At 44.5% G+C, this 16467-nt stretch overlaps 1 protein-coding gene across 1 annotated transcript in view; it reads right to left on the minus strand.

The window, feature by feature from the left end:
- Positions 1-14724, minus strand: part of SWAP70 (switching B cell complex subunit SWAP70) — a 34956-nt gene extending 20232 nt beyond the window's left edge. The window contains exons 1-3 of the mRNA XM_054275445.1: positions 14584-14724; positions 5736-5876; positions 644-817 (exon numbers count right to left, since the gene is read on the minus strand). Of these exons, the coding sequence (XP_054131420.1) occupies positions 644-817; positions 5736-5876; positions 14584-14682 (414 nt within the window). The 5' untranslated portion in view covers positions 14683-14724. The remainder of the gene's footprint in view (positions 1-643; positions 818-5735; positions 5877-14583) is intronic.
- Between the last annotated feature and the right edge of the window lie 1743 nt (positions 14725-16467).

Raw genomic sequence — 16467 nt, forward strand, 5'->3', positions numbered from 1 at the left:
TTCTTTCCCCACCCATCCCAAAGGGGAGAATAGTGGAGATACCAAAATCTTGCTCTAGGGTTAAAATACCTATTTGAGTGCTGCCAATACTTGTTCATGAACTGCAAATATAAAGAGATCTCTCTGGTGTTATTCCCTCTGACATCTCAAGCAAGAGTGTTCAGGGGCTGGCTGGTTTTATCAGAAACAGACACCACCAGAAAATTTTGTATTGTCCTTTCTGTCAGGAGAGTGACATGAGACTGAAGACTCATCTTGCAAGTCACAATAACACAGAACATGAGGGCATTTTTTTTCAGAATCACATGGACCTTGTAAAACTGTAACCACCTATAAGCAAGTGCAGTGATTAAAGATCACATCCATGCATATCCTGTTTATCCTGTTCAGTCCGGGCTGCTTAAATGACAGACACACACAGCTACCAATATCTCAAGTATCCTGTGGAAATCCCCATATATCCACCCTGGAAGAAGACAGAGAAATGCATCCTTGGCCTTACAATAAATAGTAAAAGAGGGGAATAAAAATTTTAAATTAAACAATATTTCCTCTTAAATCTCTAAAAAGTATCACATTTAAACCAGTTCAACTGAGACATTTGGCAAACTGGAGTTAAAGAGCTTAAATTTTTGTTTCTTACCTCCTCAGGTACAATGATTAAAGGGTATTTGTCCTCTGACAAGAAGTTAAAAATAACCCACACTTTAAATGCATCTTCATCACTAATCAGCAAAGGACTTTTAGAGAGGTTCTTTTTAGCACAGAGAGTCCAGCACATCCTGTTGAATTCAACTTTGTCAAAGTTCCCTTGAACCTAAAGAGAAGAAATTGAAGAACAACAAATTGATATGCACAAATGGCACAGAATAGCAGACAGACAATGTTTGTCAGGTTTCATCATACAAAAAGCAGCAGAAAATTGCAGTTTGCATGAAACACCAAGGCCCAAAAAGAGCCCTGTAACAACCTAGTCTGACTTCCTGCATGGGGTAAAATAAGGAATTCCTCCTAGCAAAACTGACATCCAACCTCCAATTTCTGGTTGAGTTAATCACACTCTGACTCCATGGAAAGGAGGCTACAGTGCATTCTGTGTTTCCTCTGGCACATTAGCTTCCAAACCACCTCCAGAACTCAGTTCCAGCTGCCCTCCTATTGCACTGACTTATTGAGATTTTATATAGCAAATTTGGAAACCAGCATAGCCAAATCCACATGTGGATATGCTAAAAGCAATATTGGAGGCAACAATTGGGAAGGACCCTTAGTATGTTTTTTACTTCACATTACTCAAACTAACTCTTCAAAAGTACTCATAAACACAGAATAATTTTTTTCCTCAAATGCTAATCCACTTAAAATCTTTGCTTTTTCTCAAGCTTGCAAACATTCACCTCATTGATACAAAAATCCCTCTTGTTTTCATTATCCTTTATCATATCCAGCAGCTGCATCTACAGATCTGAGAATTATTTATACAGGTAAGAGCTCTCATTTACTGTTTTATTTTCAAACCCTTGTTTAAGTTATACATTAAACCTATTTATTATCTCCCCATAACTTGGCAATGCTATTTCTTTATGAATGTGTTACTGATTAAAGCATGTTGGGCACTGTAATGGAAGCCCCTTTGAGATTCTGGAAGACACATCTAAGGAACAGGTTCTTGTACTCTTGTGGTAGTGAGATCAGTAATGGTCAGTGGTTTTTTTAAAGATAAGCCAAACCACAGATCTCAGGTGCCTCAAGAGCACCAATGCAAACTGTCTGATTTCCTGCCCAGTCTGGCAAGCAGTCAAATACAGTGACCACACCACACTGGCTCAGTCAGTGGCAGACATGGGAAGTCGATGAACTGATATGAGTGGAGGGGAAAAATGATAAAAAAATAAATACAGAAGTAAACAAGAAACCAACCTGATGACAAGAATAGTCTCCAGGCATAAGAGTGAGATATCAACAAAAATCATAGACTTTGCATGCTTGCAGAGGCTACAGCTGTCCTTTGAATGAGGTGGCAGCTGTAGGAGCCAGAGCTGCTCCAGTCACAAGCTCAGCATCTGTCTTGTTTGCACAAGAAACACAGATCTTGAATGAAACACCAACTGAATGGACAAACACCCTCTGGATGAAGGGCTAGAAGTCAGGATTCCTCTGTTCTATTCACCAGCTTCACTCCTTGGCTACTGTTGCCTGTGCTTTTTCTGTGTCCTCTCCACCCTGCCCAATGAACCAGGACTTCTCTTCTAGAAGTGCTTTTCCCACCCTGACAGTGAGCAGTTCCACCCAGGAAATGCCCTGGTGGTGCATGGGTTCTGCTACCACAGCAAAGCAGGAGTGCAGCCCCTCAGACACTCCTGTCAAAGCCCAGGTCACCCACAGCACGTCCCTGCCACCAGGACTGTGCACCAGATGAGCAGGAGGTTTCAGAACCATCTCACCACAGGGGAAGAGGTCCCACAGTGCCAGCAACCCCACTTTAGACATGAAAGCCCTTTTTTCAGAATCCAGATTTGGTTCTGAAAAGGACTTTGTGGGGCCCATGTGTCATACAGAACAGAGACACTGTTTAGGAATTATTCAGGACAATAACAACATCAGCACACAAGCCCTGGCTCTCCAAAAGAACAGTTCCAAAAATATAACAAGCATTGGTAGTGTAACTTGCATTCATGAAGTTGCCTGGAAGATGAGATAACCTGAGGTCTGAACAATGTCTCCTCTCACCAGGACTGTTCCCTGCTCTGAATAAGGCCTGCTGTAAAATGGCACCACTGCCATCACTGAAAGGGAAACATTTCCAATTGGATTTACAGACATTGTAAATAACATAACATGCTAAAATATGGTTAAGGAACCAAGCAAAACAAATTATGAAGACACTATACTGGCAAATCACAGCTCCCTCCTGAAAGAGACATTTACAGGTTTTGTTTCTGACACAAGAAAATTCTAGACAGATGTATCTGCTGAGTAACAAGATGGATAACACTGGAAATCATCAATCAGACAGTACTAATTACTTAAATAATTTACTGAAATTACGTATGTGAATAAAGAAAATTAGTTGCAGCAAATGTACCTCACTTAACTACCTTGTCTTTCTTCACAATTGTCCCTTTCTTGATGATTCCTTGGTTCTATATAAGGAAGCTTTATTGCAGGATAAGTTAGCACCAAAAAAAATATTAAAAATTACAACTGCATTTAAGAGTACAATATAAGTTATTTCCAAAGGTTACAAAGTCCTCTCAATAAAATTCTAAGTCACAGCTATACAACTATTTAAAAAGAAATTTAAGAAATCATCCATAAAATATTTATGAATGTCTTAGAGCAAATACCTTAAGATCAAAAAACCTTTCTTGAGCCAGTGGCTCTTGCTTGAATCAATTAATTAATTCACTGTATGGAAATTGAGAACTTCCTGTGTATCTGGAGTATAAAGCATGACTCCTTTTTTAGTAGCTTTGCTTACTAGAATATACTAACAGCAATTTTTCTACTATCACCCCATCTAAAATAACAGATTACGCCTTGGAAAAATAAAGAAGGAGTTTCTTGTTTGCTTTTTTTGTTTGTTTGTTTTAAACAAAGAGACACGCAACGAATCAGTGACTTCATCCCACTGCATGTTGTCTTTTGGCACTGATGTAAACTCATCTCTAAAAGAAGAGAAGTCACAGACAAGGTTTTTCCTGTCCAAAAAGACAGCCTTCTGTCCAAACAACTTCACTAATTTTCTTATTTACAAGCATTTAGTCAAGATCAAATAACATCAAGTTATAGATAATTTAATCTTGTTCCTTAACACTTTCATCTTTTAAGATTAACTGATGATATGGATATATCAGGCAATCACTGGAAGCCAGATCAGTATATGAATAAAACAAAACAAGAAATTATACAGTCATGCTCTTTCCTTTCATACCTACTTACTTACATAGGCAGGTCTGTCATTTTAATATAAAAGTGTTACTTAAATGCCATTTTGCTCTTCATTTCCATAACCATTCTCCCTAGAAACATCCTTTAACAATAAAGCATTTTTATATTTGAAAAAGCCATACATATCTCTTTTGGGTTTTCTTTATTTAATGGCTTGCTACTGTCTACAAAGAGCATTAACCCACTGTGGTTCAGCCTCTCTCACTGTAATCCTGTGGTCAAAATAAATTAAGGCCTATTCTTTTATCCCAGAATTTGGAAAAAAAGACTGCTTGGTCTCCACAGGATCTCAGACAGCCAAGATGAAGCAGAAAGGCTATCACAACTTCTTTGGGACAAAGCAGGATTCTTCAGCATCAAACAACCAAGACATTAAAGAGTTACCTTTACGCGTAATAAAGGCCAACAACTCCCACACATCAAACAGGACACTTGGCATGTCTCTCATACTCTTTAGGTGGGAGAGAAACACAGACTAGAGAGGCAGAGAAGCTGATAAACTAGATAGAAGCTGATAAGCTAGACAGAAGCTGCCAGACTGCATTATATATATCACATTTTCCACCACTATTAAATGGAGGAGCAGAAATCAGCAAATGGGGCTGAGGAGTTTGCATCATCTGCAGTTGCTGCACTGGATTTCTCGGCAGTATGTCAGTTCAGGACTTCTTCACATAATGAAAGAGAGTAAACAGCTCTGTATCTCTGCAGCCACAACATCAAAGTCTGAGGGTTTCTGGGGCTGGCCCTCAAGTGTACAAGAAATCAGTGGTGTTGAAGCTGATGCTTCCACCATCACATGAGCTGCTTTCGCTACCCAGCCCAGGACGTGAACAGAAGACAGAAAAAAAAGCAGGAAGATCATTGTTTGGGGCTTCCTCACTTTCCATCCCAGTGAGCACCTATTTTGCAACATGATGGAGAGGAGAGGGAGAGCCCTGCTGGCTTTCCAGAGTTTCTCCTGAAACAAGGCACAACAGAAGACTGAGTAATGCTCAGACATGAAAGGAAAGAACTTGCAAGGCAGAACTTCACAACACGCCCTAATGTCACCCACTGTAACCTTCTGAAGGGATCTACTTATTAAAGCACTTTGTGACACAGTGAAGATATTTTTACCCTTTCTGTTTGCAAAGGAGTCTGTGACAATAATCTGTTATAGCTGCAGTATAAAGTGGGACAAACTACAGCTCCCAGACACTTTCAGATAAATTCAGGCTGAAGTGCTTTATTGTCACAACACATGTCAAAGTTGAGACAGCCACAATACACAGAGTATCACTACACAATTTCAGAAGGCTGCAAGCCTCTGCTCTTGTTCTTCAGCCCAACCTTTCACACCCCTCAGGCTCACGCACTGCACCTGTGAGCCCTCTGTTCCCTCTGGTGATTGGTCAGTAACCCCTCAGCACTCCATGGCTCATCACCTCCAACACTGCTCACCTGCCTTTCACAGCTGTATCCCATTGGGGATGGGGCTCAGGCACAGCACCACTCCCAATTCCCACAAACTGATGCCTACTCCTTATTAATATGAGCACAGTTCTGCATGAACACAGCTTAGGCAAGGGCCAGATGTAACAGGAAATACAAGATGTGGAGAGCAGTGCACCCTTCCATTTTTAGGCACAGGCTCCCCAGAGTAGCCACACCATGGGGACCCCAGAGACACACTCCCAACCAGTGTCTCCACACCAGCAGCAGCCTCCTGCAGGCACCAGCTACCACAAAGACACTCTAGCAACAAAAGCTGATACAAGAAAGCACGAGAATTCAGAACTTACCTTTTCCAGGATGAATTTGTTTAGGTAAGGCATGTAACCCTGATTGGAAACTGGTCCTTCATCATCGTCCCTGAAGTGCTCTTCCAAGGCCACTGGATCATGGGGAACGTTTAACACTGTGCACAAGTTGTGAGAAAGTACCTGAGGACAAAAGAGAAACCAGTGACACTGCTGTCAGCTTTAACCATGGTGGGTTCCCTCCAGAGCAGACCTGTGACTCCAAAACCATGTGCAAAGTGACACTTTGATGTCACCACAAGTTCTGCCCCACAAAGTTTTGCAAAACATAACTAAAAAATCCTCACTTGATGGTTTCAGAGAGCTGATGTTACAGAAGCAATGTGAGCACAGAGAGGTCCAGCCCTAGAGAGCTACAAATGCAGCTACACAAGCTCCCCTTTGTACATATATCCCCATGCAGCTGAAAACCAGGAGAGGTATGCAGGAACACCAAAATAATATTTGCAGAGTGAAGTCAGATAGCTATCAAAACAACCACAAACACCTAGCCCTTGAAACTATAAATGTTTATTTCTAGTGAAAATGAGTGACAAAGAAAACAATTTAATATGTAGCTTTAGTTTACAAAGAAAAGACTATTCAGATTAAAGCATTAACTATGGATTTCTCTCATCTGCTTGCTTTTGGGCTGCTTCTCAACACTGACCCCATGGCTCAGCTGCAAAGGAAAGTAATGTTACAGAAAGAGGAAGGCTTTAGGTGTGCTTCTCAAATTTTTATTTTAAAAAGCTATTTGCATGAAGTATGTCACGAACTTGACACCCACTAACACTCATGTCTGTTCTTGAGAAATGACCTTCAAGGAGAGACTACACACTTGACTAATTTTAAGGAAGTACTGAATTACTAAAAACAAACTAGCCAGCACACCTCAAGCTCTTCAGCCCTAGCTGAGGTTTGCAAGCACAGACCAACACCTCAGTACCAACAGGAAGGCAGAGCCTGGCCAGGAGGGACTGGTGTGCCACCAGCACTTCCCAAAAAACAGCAAAGCACCATCATCCCTCCCCCTGGCTGTTCACACTGTCTGGGGTCAGGTCACACCTGTGACAGGCTGCCCACATCAGCCCTTGGCATGATGCAGAGCTGAGCCTCTGGAGATCATGTACCACCAACATGAGCTGGGTTAAGGATTTAGTATTACACATACTGCCACGGTTTGCATGGAAAAAAAACTTTAAAAAGGCAACAAATACAGCTAAAAAAAATTACACAAAGGTAAAACAGATCACATCTTTTCAAAAAGGTATGCTTTTATTTGTGCCATTTTTTTTTTTAAATCGACAACTACATGGAATGAAGTGCAACTGACTTTTGTGGGTTTTATATACAATTTTAAAAAACAGACCAAAATGATGCAAAGGGAAAACAGTAAAAAAAACCAAATGTGCAGAAAACTTATAAGCATGTCTATTTAGATGAGTAGACATAAAAGATCATCAAAGATGAAGCAGTTGTAAAAGAAGAAGTGAAAGTCTGAAGTTGTCAAAGCCTAGGAAATCAAACCAAAGCTACACACTTAAAATGTCTGGGCTTTCCCCCACCCACCTACCCCCAAGAAAGAAGAAAATGTACATTTACTATTCTGATGCATTATAAGGAGACAGCAGAATCTAAGTGTTAGTTAGCAGGAAATATTACAAAGATGGCCCAAGATGTATTTTCAGTTCAGAGGAGCATTCCTCTCTATATACCTCCAAAGTTAAACTTGCTTTCAGAAAAGGAGACATTTCCATGAGAAATACATATGTATGCTAACACTAAGGCATTAGAGCTAAGAAGGTCTAGAATTTTATAAAGAGTTAAACAACAGCATCAGCCATAGCACAACAAAAGCTACACTTCCCAAAGCAGCAAAAGAGCATTTAGAAGTTATCACACTTCACACCACTCTCCATCAACACTTCAATCCATCCTTCTCTCTAACCAGATCAAGTATTTGAGTCCATGTGATTTACATATGGGGTTGGGGGACTGTACTATCACGTGTGCTTCCCCTTCCATTTAAGGCTCCTGCTGTTATTTATAGAAGCCTGAGGGATTCTTGAATTTCTGAGAGAGAGAGAGATGATCACTGTTTTCCAACCACACTGGAGTTGCTAATACTACAACTAAAAAAAAAAAATCAGCTAACAAAAATATTCTGAAAGCATGACTGATTTCAGCTTACTACCAAAATAAATTAAAAAGTCTTGATAAAATACTTTCTTATCATGTGCTTTCTACATATTTGTCTTCTCCTTTTTTTGGTGCTCCAGCTGTGCTTGGGCTGACAGAAACCTAGGTGCTTTCCACATCAAGTGACCAACTTACCAGGAAAGAATTCCACTTTCAATGATTTTCTAAGATGTGCCTTATCTGCCATCTCTCTGGTGCCCAGGGCTCTTTTCATAACTCAGGAAATTCCTCGGCGCTTGCCAAAGCTGCCGCTCTCTAACGCGGCCAAGCGCCAGCTGAATTCTTCACGTGCAGGGTATGCCAGAAAAATTCTGCCCTGAGGTCTCCTTTGCTTTGGTTTTGTTCTCTCAAATCACATTATCTGGACCTGAAGATACTCTATGTTAATTAACAATTTTAAAAAACCCCAACAAGTAGCTGAGCACCAGACTAATTGGGGTACAAAAGAATCTCCTTGCCTTGCAGAAGCTGCATCAAGCATGAGGAAGTTTTGCAGCAGTCAGGATTATTCCCCCAGTGCCCACAGGGCTGCTAGGCAGCTTTCTCCTTCCGCATTTATCCTGCTCTGGATTTAACAATTTACCTTCGTGCCAAGGCCAGTTTCTGCCCCAGCCCACAGACTCATCTCTGCTGCAGCACATGGGCACAGCGGGGTCCCCAAATTGGGGTCTGAGACAGCGCAGGCAGCCCAGGGGTTCATGACACCAGTGCACTCCAGGTACAACAACTCCTTCACTTTCAAGGGAAAGTTGTTAAGGAAGATGCCTGGTGGCATCCCATCTTTCCCTGGGAACACTGAAGATGTTCTGTTCCAAATACAAATACAAGCACAAGCAAGCTGAATGCCAAAGGTCATCACAGACTTTGGATTTACTTTATTATGCCCTGTTTCATGCTGCTTTACCTTCAGGTCTACTCTGCTAGACCTGCTCCTCTCTTGGGTTCCCTTTTTCCAAAACTTTCAGCACCTGTTGAATTGTTACCATCTGAGTAGTTTCATTTAACCATGTCCCAGAAAAGTGATCTGCATTTCTACAGGGAGAGGGAGAAATGCTAGACTACTTACTGCTCAGTGACAAAAATTTGGCCCAGATAACAATGGGAGCCTTACCAGGGCAGACTTAATCCTGCAGCAGCCATTGTCAGCTTCTCGGTAGTTTTCTCTTTTTATTTTCCATCTTTCAGGGGGGTCCTCCCACTCCCCTGTCTCTTTTTCAGATTTTAAGATGTTGGCATACCAGATCCCGACAGCTCCATTCAGTGGCTTTGTGTGAATTCATTCCAAGACATTCTTGGCTCATCTCTCCCTAACATCCATGTCAGCAGCCAGCCAGCCAGCCAAAATAAGGCTACTCACAAGCACTTTCCCTTTTTCTTTTAGGACCAATGCTAAAAGTAGCATAATACAAGCTCCTCATCACAAGCACCAGGTCATTTCATCCAGGGTACACCGTACACACACCACATCCTGCATCATCACACCCCCAAGGTCCAGCTTCCTTATCCACTCAGGCAGCACATACCCCGCCTGGAGCCTCATTATTCAACATCAGGGTTTCTGCAGCAGCCTCTTTCCCAGATGGATGAGTGTATTCCAGCCCAGGTTCCTGACACTTGTGTCCTTCATCCACATCAGCTCCCGTTCCTTCATTTGCTCCTTTCATCCCTGGGCACTTGCACACCCCTCATCACCATTTTCAACAACTTCACCCTTTCTTTTGCCTTCATTATCTGCACAATCCCCCTTGGCCTCCAGTCACACCCTGGTGCCAGCCTGCACCTGCCCAAGGAGCCAAGGGAACTGCCTTTCTGTCCTGGGGCTCCTAGTCCTTAGGAAGAGCTCCATGTAAACATACTCCCCTGTACTGCAACTTTCTTCTACATCTTCCCTGACAAAAGAGAATCACAGAATCCCTTAGGCTGAAAAAGACCTCTGAGATCATCAAGTCCACCCTATGACAGAACAGCACCACGTCAACCAGACCATGGCACTGACTGCCACGTCCAGTCTTTCTTTAGACGCCTCCATGGACTCTGTCACCTCCCTGGGCAGCCCATTCCAATATCTAATCAGCCCCTCTGTGGAAAGAGTCTTCCTAATGTCCAACCTGAACCTCCTTAAGGTTGCAGCTTAAGTTTTTGTCCTCTTGCTGGTTGCCTGGAAGAAAAGACCAATCCCCCCTTGGCTACAAGCTCTCTTCAGGCAGTTGTGGAGTGGTAAGGTCACTGCTGAGCCTCATTTTCTCCAGGCTAAACACCTCCAGCTTCCTCAGCTGCTCCTCACAGGACTTGTGCTCCAGACACTTCACCACCTTTGCTGCCCCTCTCTGGACTTGCTCCAGCACCTCAATGTCCTTCCCAAACTGAGGGGCCCAGAACTGGACACAGCACTCGAGGTATGGCCTCCCCATGCCCAGCACAGGGGACAATCCCTGCCCTGCTCCTGCTGGCCACACCATTGCTGATCCAGGCCAGGATGCCACTGGCTGCCTTGGCCACCTGGGCACAGGCTGGCTCAAGGTTACACAGGCTGCTGATCCACTGGGAGCTGCTCCTCTCAAGCACAGCCTCATGGCCCTGTCACTTCCTCAGGCTCCCTGTTTTAGTCTAGGCTAAAAGGCTGCCTGGGCTTTCCTGGCACAACAGCATCCCTCCCTCACGCCTCACCGACAGCACTGCTACCCTAACTCACACACTGTGAGCCCTGCCGACAGCCCCGGAGCAGGACCTGTCCCTGAGTCACAGTGAGTAATTTCCTACTGCCCTGCACTGCCGCACAAAGCCGATTGTCCCACGGGGTCCTGCCCACTCGGCCAGGCTCCCACCCTGCCCCTGCCTCACTGCATTGTTCAAGGTCTTCCTCTGTGCTCAGACCACCCCTCTCACCCCTGATTACACCATTCTTCCTCTTCCCACAGGCCACCAACTTCTCATCTAGGGGAAAAGCAAAGGCAAGAGGTACAACAAGCCTCTAACACTCCAGAAATGAGAACAGACCGGTATGGATTTTCTAAGCCTGACAAGTAGTTTTGGTCACCCAAAGTTATAATACAGGCCTGAGTGAGACATAATTTTCACCATCCACATTCCGCAGATAGCTTCCAGGAGTCCAAGACCCCAAGACTCAGAAAACAAACCCCAATGCAGCATGGAAGACAAGAACACCAAAATAAATCCACTGCCTAAGCAGAGACAAATCACAAAGCAACAAGTGGAAGAGCTTCCAGAGAGGGTGTAAAAACTAATTGGTGGATTTTTCCAAGATCCAATCATACAGACACACACTACTAGCAATTCTGCTGGCTGTCAGGTGGAACCATATGTAAAACTACAGAGTTTCAAGACCCAGATGAAAAGTGAATTAACAAGTTAATTTTAAAATTGCAGGTTGTAAGACAGATGAAATTGAATCTAAGTGTAGAAAAGGAAGCAATTTGGATGTAGCTCGTGCTGGAATCACAGCAGCAGCTGTAACTGTGTACACAGAACTTACACCTGAGCCTTGCTGTATCAGTGTTTCAACATGCCAAAAAACACACTGGCAAAACAATGACTATGTCCAGCTTTAAAGCTGTAATTTAAGAACAGAATACAGAAATGTTTCTGCTGATGTAGAAAAAAAGACTAAGAGCTGCAGCCAACAGAACAGTAGAACTTCTGAAGACTACCAGTTGAAAAAAAAAGGTAGAAAAACCCCAAACAAACGAACAAAAAAATCAGTGCATACTGGAAGCAGACAATATTCAAAATTACACTGGGGACTGATTTGACTGTCTCCTCTCTCAGCAGCTCAGAACATATACAGAAGATACAAATGGATAAAAGACATCTCATGACATCCTTACTATTCAAAGCAAGTCTCATTTTTGCCCTCAAGCATTTGCTGTTTCTCCAGACTACAAAACAGACCAAACTGACTCACTTCCATCCATCTGCTCTAGATCTACTGAAAACAAACGTGTGATGCAAACCCTTTGCAGTAGGGCCTCAACTACAGAACACACACACACACACACATATATTTATTTTTCTCATAGTATTTAAAGTTAATTATTTATTTTTATGGAAGGATCAAAGGTCACTTCTAGGCAGAGTAACTAAAAATCACTTCCTCTAACAAGCAAACATATTATCCTTAGGAATTTCCCTGAAATGTGATGGCACCACCTTATACTGCATTACAGAAACCAAAGACCCATGGCCAGTAGGTTTTCTTACTGAGAAGGGAAGTGTTCAGCAGGTTACAACACTGCCATTCTCACAAACCAAAAAGGTTTCCATAATTTTTTTTTTTAAACAGCCATTCCACTCAATTATTAAGCATATTTTTCTAATGTCACAGATCTCTACTAACCTGTTGGTCTCCAAGCATCATCAGTGCTCCATTTTACAGGAGTGCTGTATCTTCCTCATGATGATGAGAAACACTTAATTGGGAAATACCTTCTAAGGACAACACAGTCCTATCTCTAACACACAGGAACTTCTCTTTTGCTGTCCTGCCTGCCCTTTTTGACCATGTGAAGCTACTGCCACCCTGCACACCTTTCTTCCCCAGCAGGACCATCAGTCTGACACCACATTCAGCATTTGCCACAAAAAGTCTACACAAGACTCCCTCTACTCCCTCTGAAAACTAACTCTTGGTGGCCACAGAAGAAGGTGGCAACCTCATTTCAGACTTGTTTCTGCACTCCCAGATCCTCCAGCTGACACTCCCCACAGGAATAATTATGGATATTGATTGAATATTAATTATTTCCACAGGAATTAATAATTCTGTGGGAATTAATTAATTATGTCTGTGACATAATTAATTGTGGAGACAGAGCTGACAGACAGAGCTGCACAAACATACAAAGCCCTGCATTTTTTGATGACGCTGTACCAGCCCACCAGCACACTGGCAGCTTCTGTAGCCACTTCATTCAGGGCAGCACCTGAGTGTAGAAATGTGCCCTTTGCTGATGGAGTGACAAAATTATCTTTCGTCTCCTTAAAAAGGAAAAAAGCTCAGAAGTTTCTCTCCTCAATTAGGTAAAAAGACACCTCATAAGACCTTAGGGACTTCAAACTTAAGGATAGCCAATTAGACAGAAGCCAAAAAGTCCTGCATAAGCAATTTACTAGAAAAAGAACACAACAAAGGAACTAATCACTTTTGTGAGGTGTTTTACCAGGAGCAAGAGCCTCTTACACTTAGCTTGGTTTTTTTCTGTAAAGAGCTTTGTTATTTTGCCTTTTATTAAAACTTGTCTGTTTCCAACACTGCCACAGAAGCCATCCTGCTGATTTTATACCATATGAAATAGTGAGCTATCTCGGGTGTGATATAGATCTCCAAGAGCTTATAAGAGACCATTAGCTCGAAGAGACCATTCTATCACCTGAGGTTTTGCACTGGCCTGCACCACGACATCTGCAGACACCCCCAGGTTAGGGCATGGAGCACACCAGGTGTGGTGGGCAGCATGACAGGAAAACAGGATTCCTATAAAAAGCAGGACGATAAAAACACAAAAAAGCTTCTCTGCGACCTGCTTTGGTTTGTCCTGCAAGGCTGAACACAAACACTCGCTTTCATTGACGCCCCCGTGAAGAACCCAGGGCCTGCACACATTTTCAGCTGGAGTTCACAGCCAGGTCTGGCGTCTGGCCCGATTCCTGCCCCGCCGTCACTTCTGCCCCAGTCCGGCTCTATCTCACAGCCCCATCACCCAGGCGGAAGAAAAGGAGAAGAGGAACAGGCTGCTTGCAGCACGCTCCGGACCCTCATTACATAATGCTAAAAATAAAGTCCATGAGCGACCACAGCCACGCTAGGGAACAGCACCCAGAGCACGGGCACTGTGGCTGGTGGAGCGAATCGCACGAAAGGCACAAACCTCGGCTGATCGCTGCTGCCCACGCAGCCCCAGCGCCGAGCACAAAGACCCACAGTCTCCAATGTCAACAGGTGTTGCGTTCTTATTCAAAATATTTATTTAGCCAGATTCCTGCTATTATTCCCAGGCCAAGACGGTCCCATAAAGCAGGGCCAAGACGGGACTGGATTCAGCGAGCTGCCTGAGAGCTCTTTTAAGAGCACAAACACTACTTCAGCGTATAAGCTAAGGAAAGAATGGCACAGTTGGAGCCTCTTGACTAATTCTCCTGTTTATATCCAAATAAGAGGGCACTGTGGAACCTCTCTCTCCCCTTGGCAAGCTGTGAATTTCACTTGGACGCAGCCAACCCCTATAGATGGGACCTTGTGGCTACCCCACAAAAGATTTTGGCCAGAAAGGGTAGCAAGGACATGCGGTTGAAAGCGGACCAGAAGCACAACAAGGGTTTGTGCGCTGACATCCCGGGGAGGACGGAGCGGAATGAAAATCAGCCTGCTCGAGCTCCAGGACGGCTCCGCGCCAGCCGCCCGCGGGACGGAGGTGGCCGGGGCCCGCAGGGGCAGCGATGCCGTGGCACGAACGGCGGGGAGACCGCGATTTACGGCGCCCCAAAGAGAGCCCCAAAGAGAGCCCCAAAGCGAGCGCCGCGTGCCCCCGGAGCGGCCGTGGGCAGGTCCCAGCCCGCGCCCCGTGCCCGCGGCGCCAGCGCTCGGCGGGGACCGACCCCTCGCACCCCACCGGGTCGGCCGCCCCCCGCTTGCCTTCAGCTGGGACTTGGAGACCTTCCCGCTGCGGTCCAGGTCGAGGGCGGTGAAGGCGTGCCAGATGGACTTGAGCAGCTCCTCCTTGAGCCCCACCATGGCCGGCCCGCTCCCGGCCCGCGCCCGCCGCCGCCGCTGCGCCCCGGCCTGCGCCGGCCCCGGGGGCGCGGCCCGGCCCGGCCCGGCCCCGCTGGCGCCGCCCCGGCAGCCGCGTCCCGCCCCGGCGGCCGAGGAACCCGGGGGGCGGCCCGCGCCCCTCAGCGCCGCCCGGCCCTGCGGCTCACGGCCTCCGGCCCGCCAGGCTTCCTCTGCTGCCCCAGGTCTGCCATTTATTCGTACTAGGAAATGCGCTCGGTTAAATGGACAAGTGCTGCATCCTGTCCCTTTCAGTTTATTTCTGATGACTCGCTGTAACATGGGTGCATAAATTAACATTGGTCGCTTTCGTGTTCTTCAGCACAGTTGAAACACTGTTCAGGGTTTTCACCTCAGATGAGATGGTAAATAAAACAATAAAAAATTGTCATTGTGACATGCTACTGGACAGATAAATTAACATTGGTCACAGTAAATAAAACTAAAAAATTGTCATTGTGACATGCTACTGGAAAGATAAAATAAGCATTAATGGTAATGCAGGCTGTCATGAATATATCAGTGAGCCTGATACTGTTCTGTCTTTCCAAATAATTCCCCCCCTAGAAATTTTTGGGTTTTTGAAGAACAGGAATAGAGTTGAGTCTGTGAATGGAATTTATGAAAGCCTCAGGTCCAGTGTTCCCAGCAGGGTGTACCTCACAGTAAGGAGAGCAGCTTTCCTCTTGGAATTTTTCTGCCCCACAAACAGCTGGGAAGGAAAGCTGTGCACAGCTGGAGAGAGCGCAGTGCAATCGCAGTGCAGGGAAAAGCTAAAACACCTCCTGCTCCACTGCCTCCAGAACTGAAGCCAGGCAAAACGTGACGAAGAGGAAGGAGTTGTGTTGTTGGAAGGTTTTTTGAGAGTTGTTGGGTGTTTGGGGTAGGTTTATTGTGTTAAGTCTTCTTTAAAGCTGTGGGATGGGAATAAGCTCTGGTGAGGGCAGCAGCTGTGCAAGGACTTCAACAGAGATTATTAAATAAATTTATGCATAATTTCTTCTGCATGTTGTAGGAAAAGCAAATTATTATTTATGATGTATGTGCTGTGATCTCAATGGTCTTTTTTCCATGTCAAAACATAGGACTCCCTATAGTTTTGGCTAAGTGCTGTGTTAGTTGGTCTGCTTGGCCAAAAATACCTTTTCAGACCGGCTTTGGGGAAAGAAATGGAATGGCCTTTTTGTACATCTTGATGGATGTCTTCAGCATTTCAGTCTGAGGATCAAATACCATAAATCATGTCAGCAGGACAGCCAGAATCCAAACCCCAAATGCACTGGAGCCCTAGGCCCAAAGAGGAGCCACGCACTGAGAACGTCTTTGTGAGCTCACTCTGCAGAAAAGGACAATGGGGAACAAGTGAGGGATGATGGGCATGGTCTTAGATGGTACTGAACTCTCTAACACTTACTGACTGACAGAGGCTGAGAAATAGGAGTCCTGCATGCACTATTTCCTGCAATTGATAGAAAATTTCACACTTTTCTGTCTCTGTAACCCACGTACATTCCTCTGAGCACTGAAACTGTCATTCACAGAACACAGCCCATGATCACTTGAGAGTTTTATTTTCATGGCTTTCACACAGAACCATTAAGATCCCTGACTCAAGACACATAATAAACAGCAGGAGAAAAAATTAGGTTTTGCCCAATTTTAGTCTTCGGCCAATTGCATCATCAGAACAAAAAAGCACTCCAAGTGAAATTGTTCTGGCAGGTACAGTTTGACAACTCTTTTGTACCA

The sequence above is a fragment of the Melozone crissalis genome, unplaced genomic scaffold (assembly GCF_028551555.1).
Source record: "Melozone crissalis strain CALT ecotype California unplaced genomic scaffold, PUWL_Pcris_2 ptg000018l_1, whole genome shotgun sequence".
NCBI lineage: Eukaryota > Metazoa > Chordata > Aves > Passeriformes > Passerellidae > Melozone > Melozone crissalis.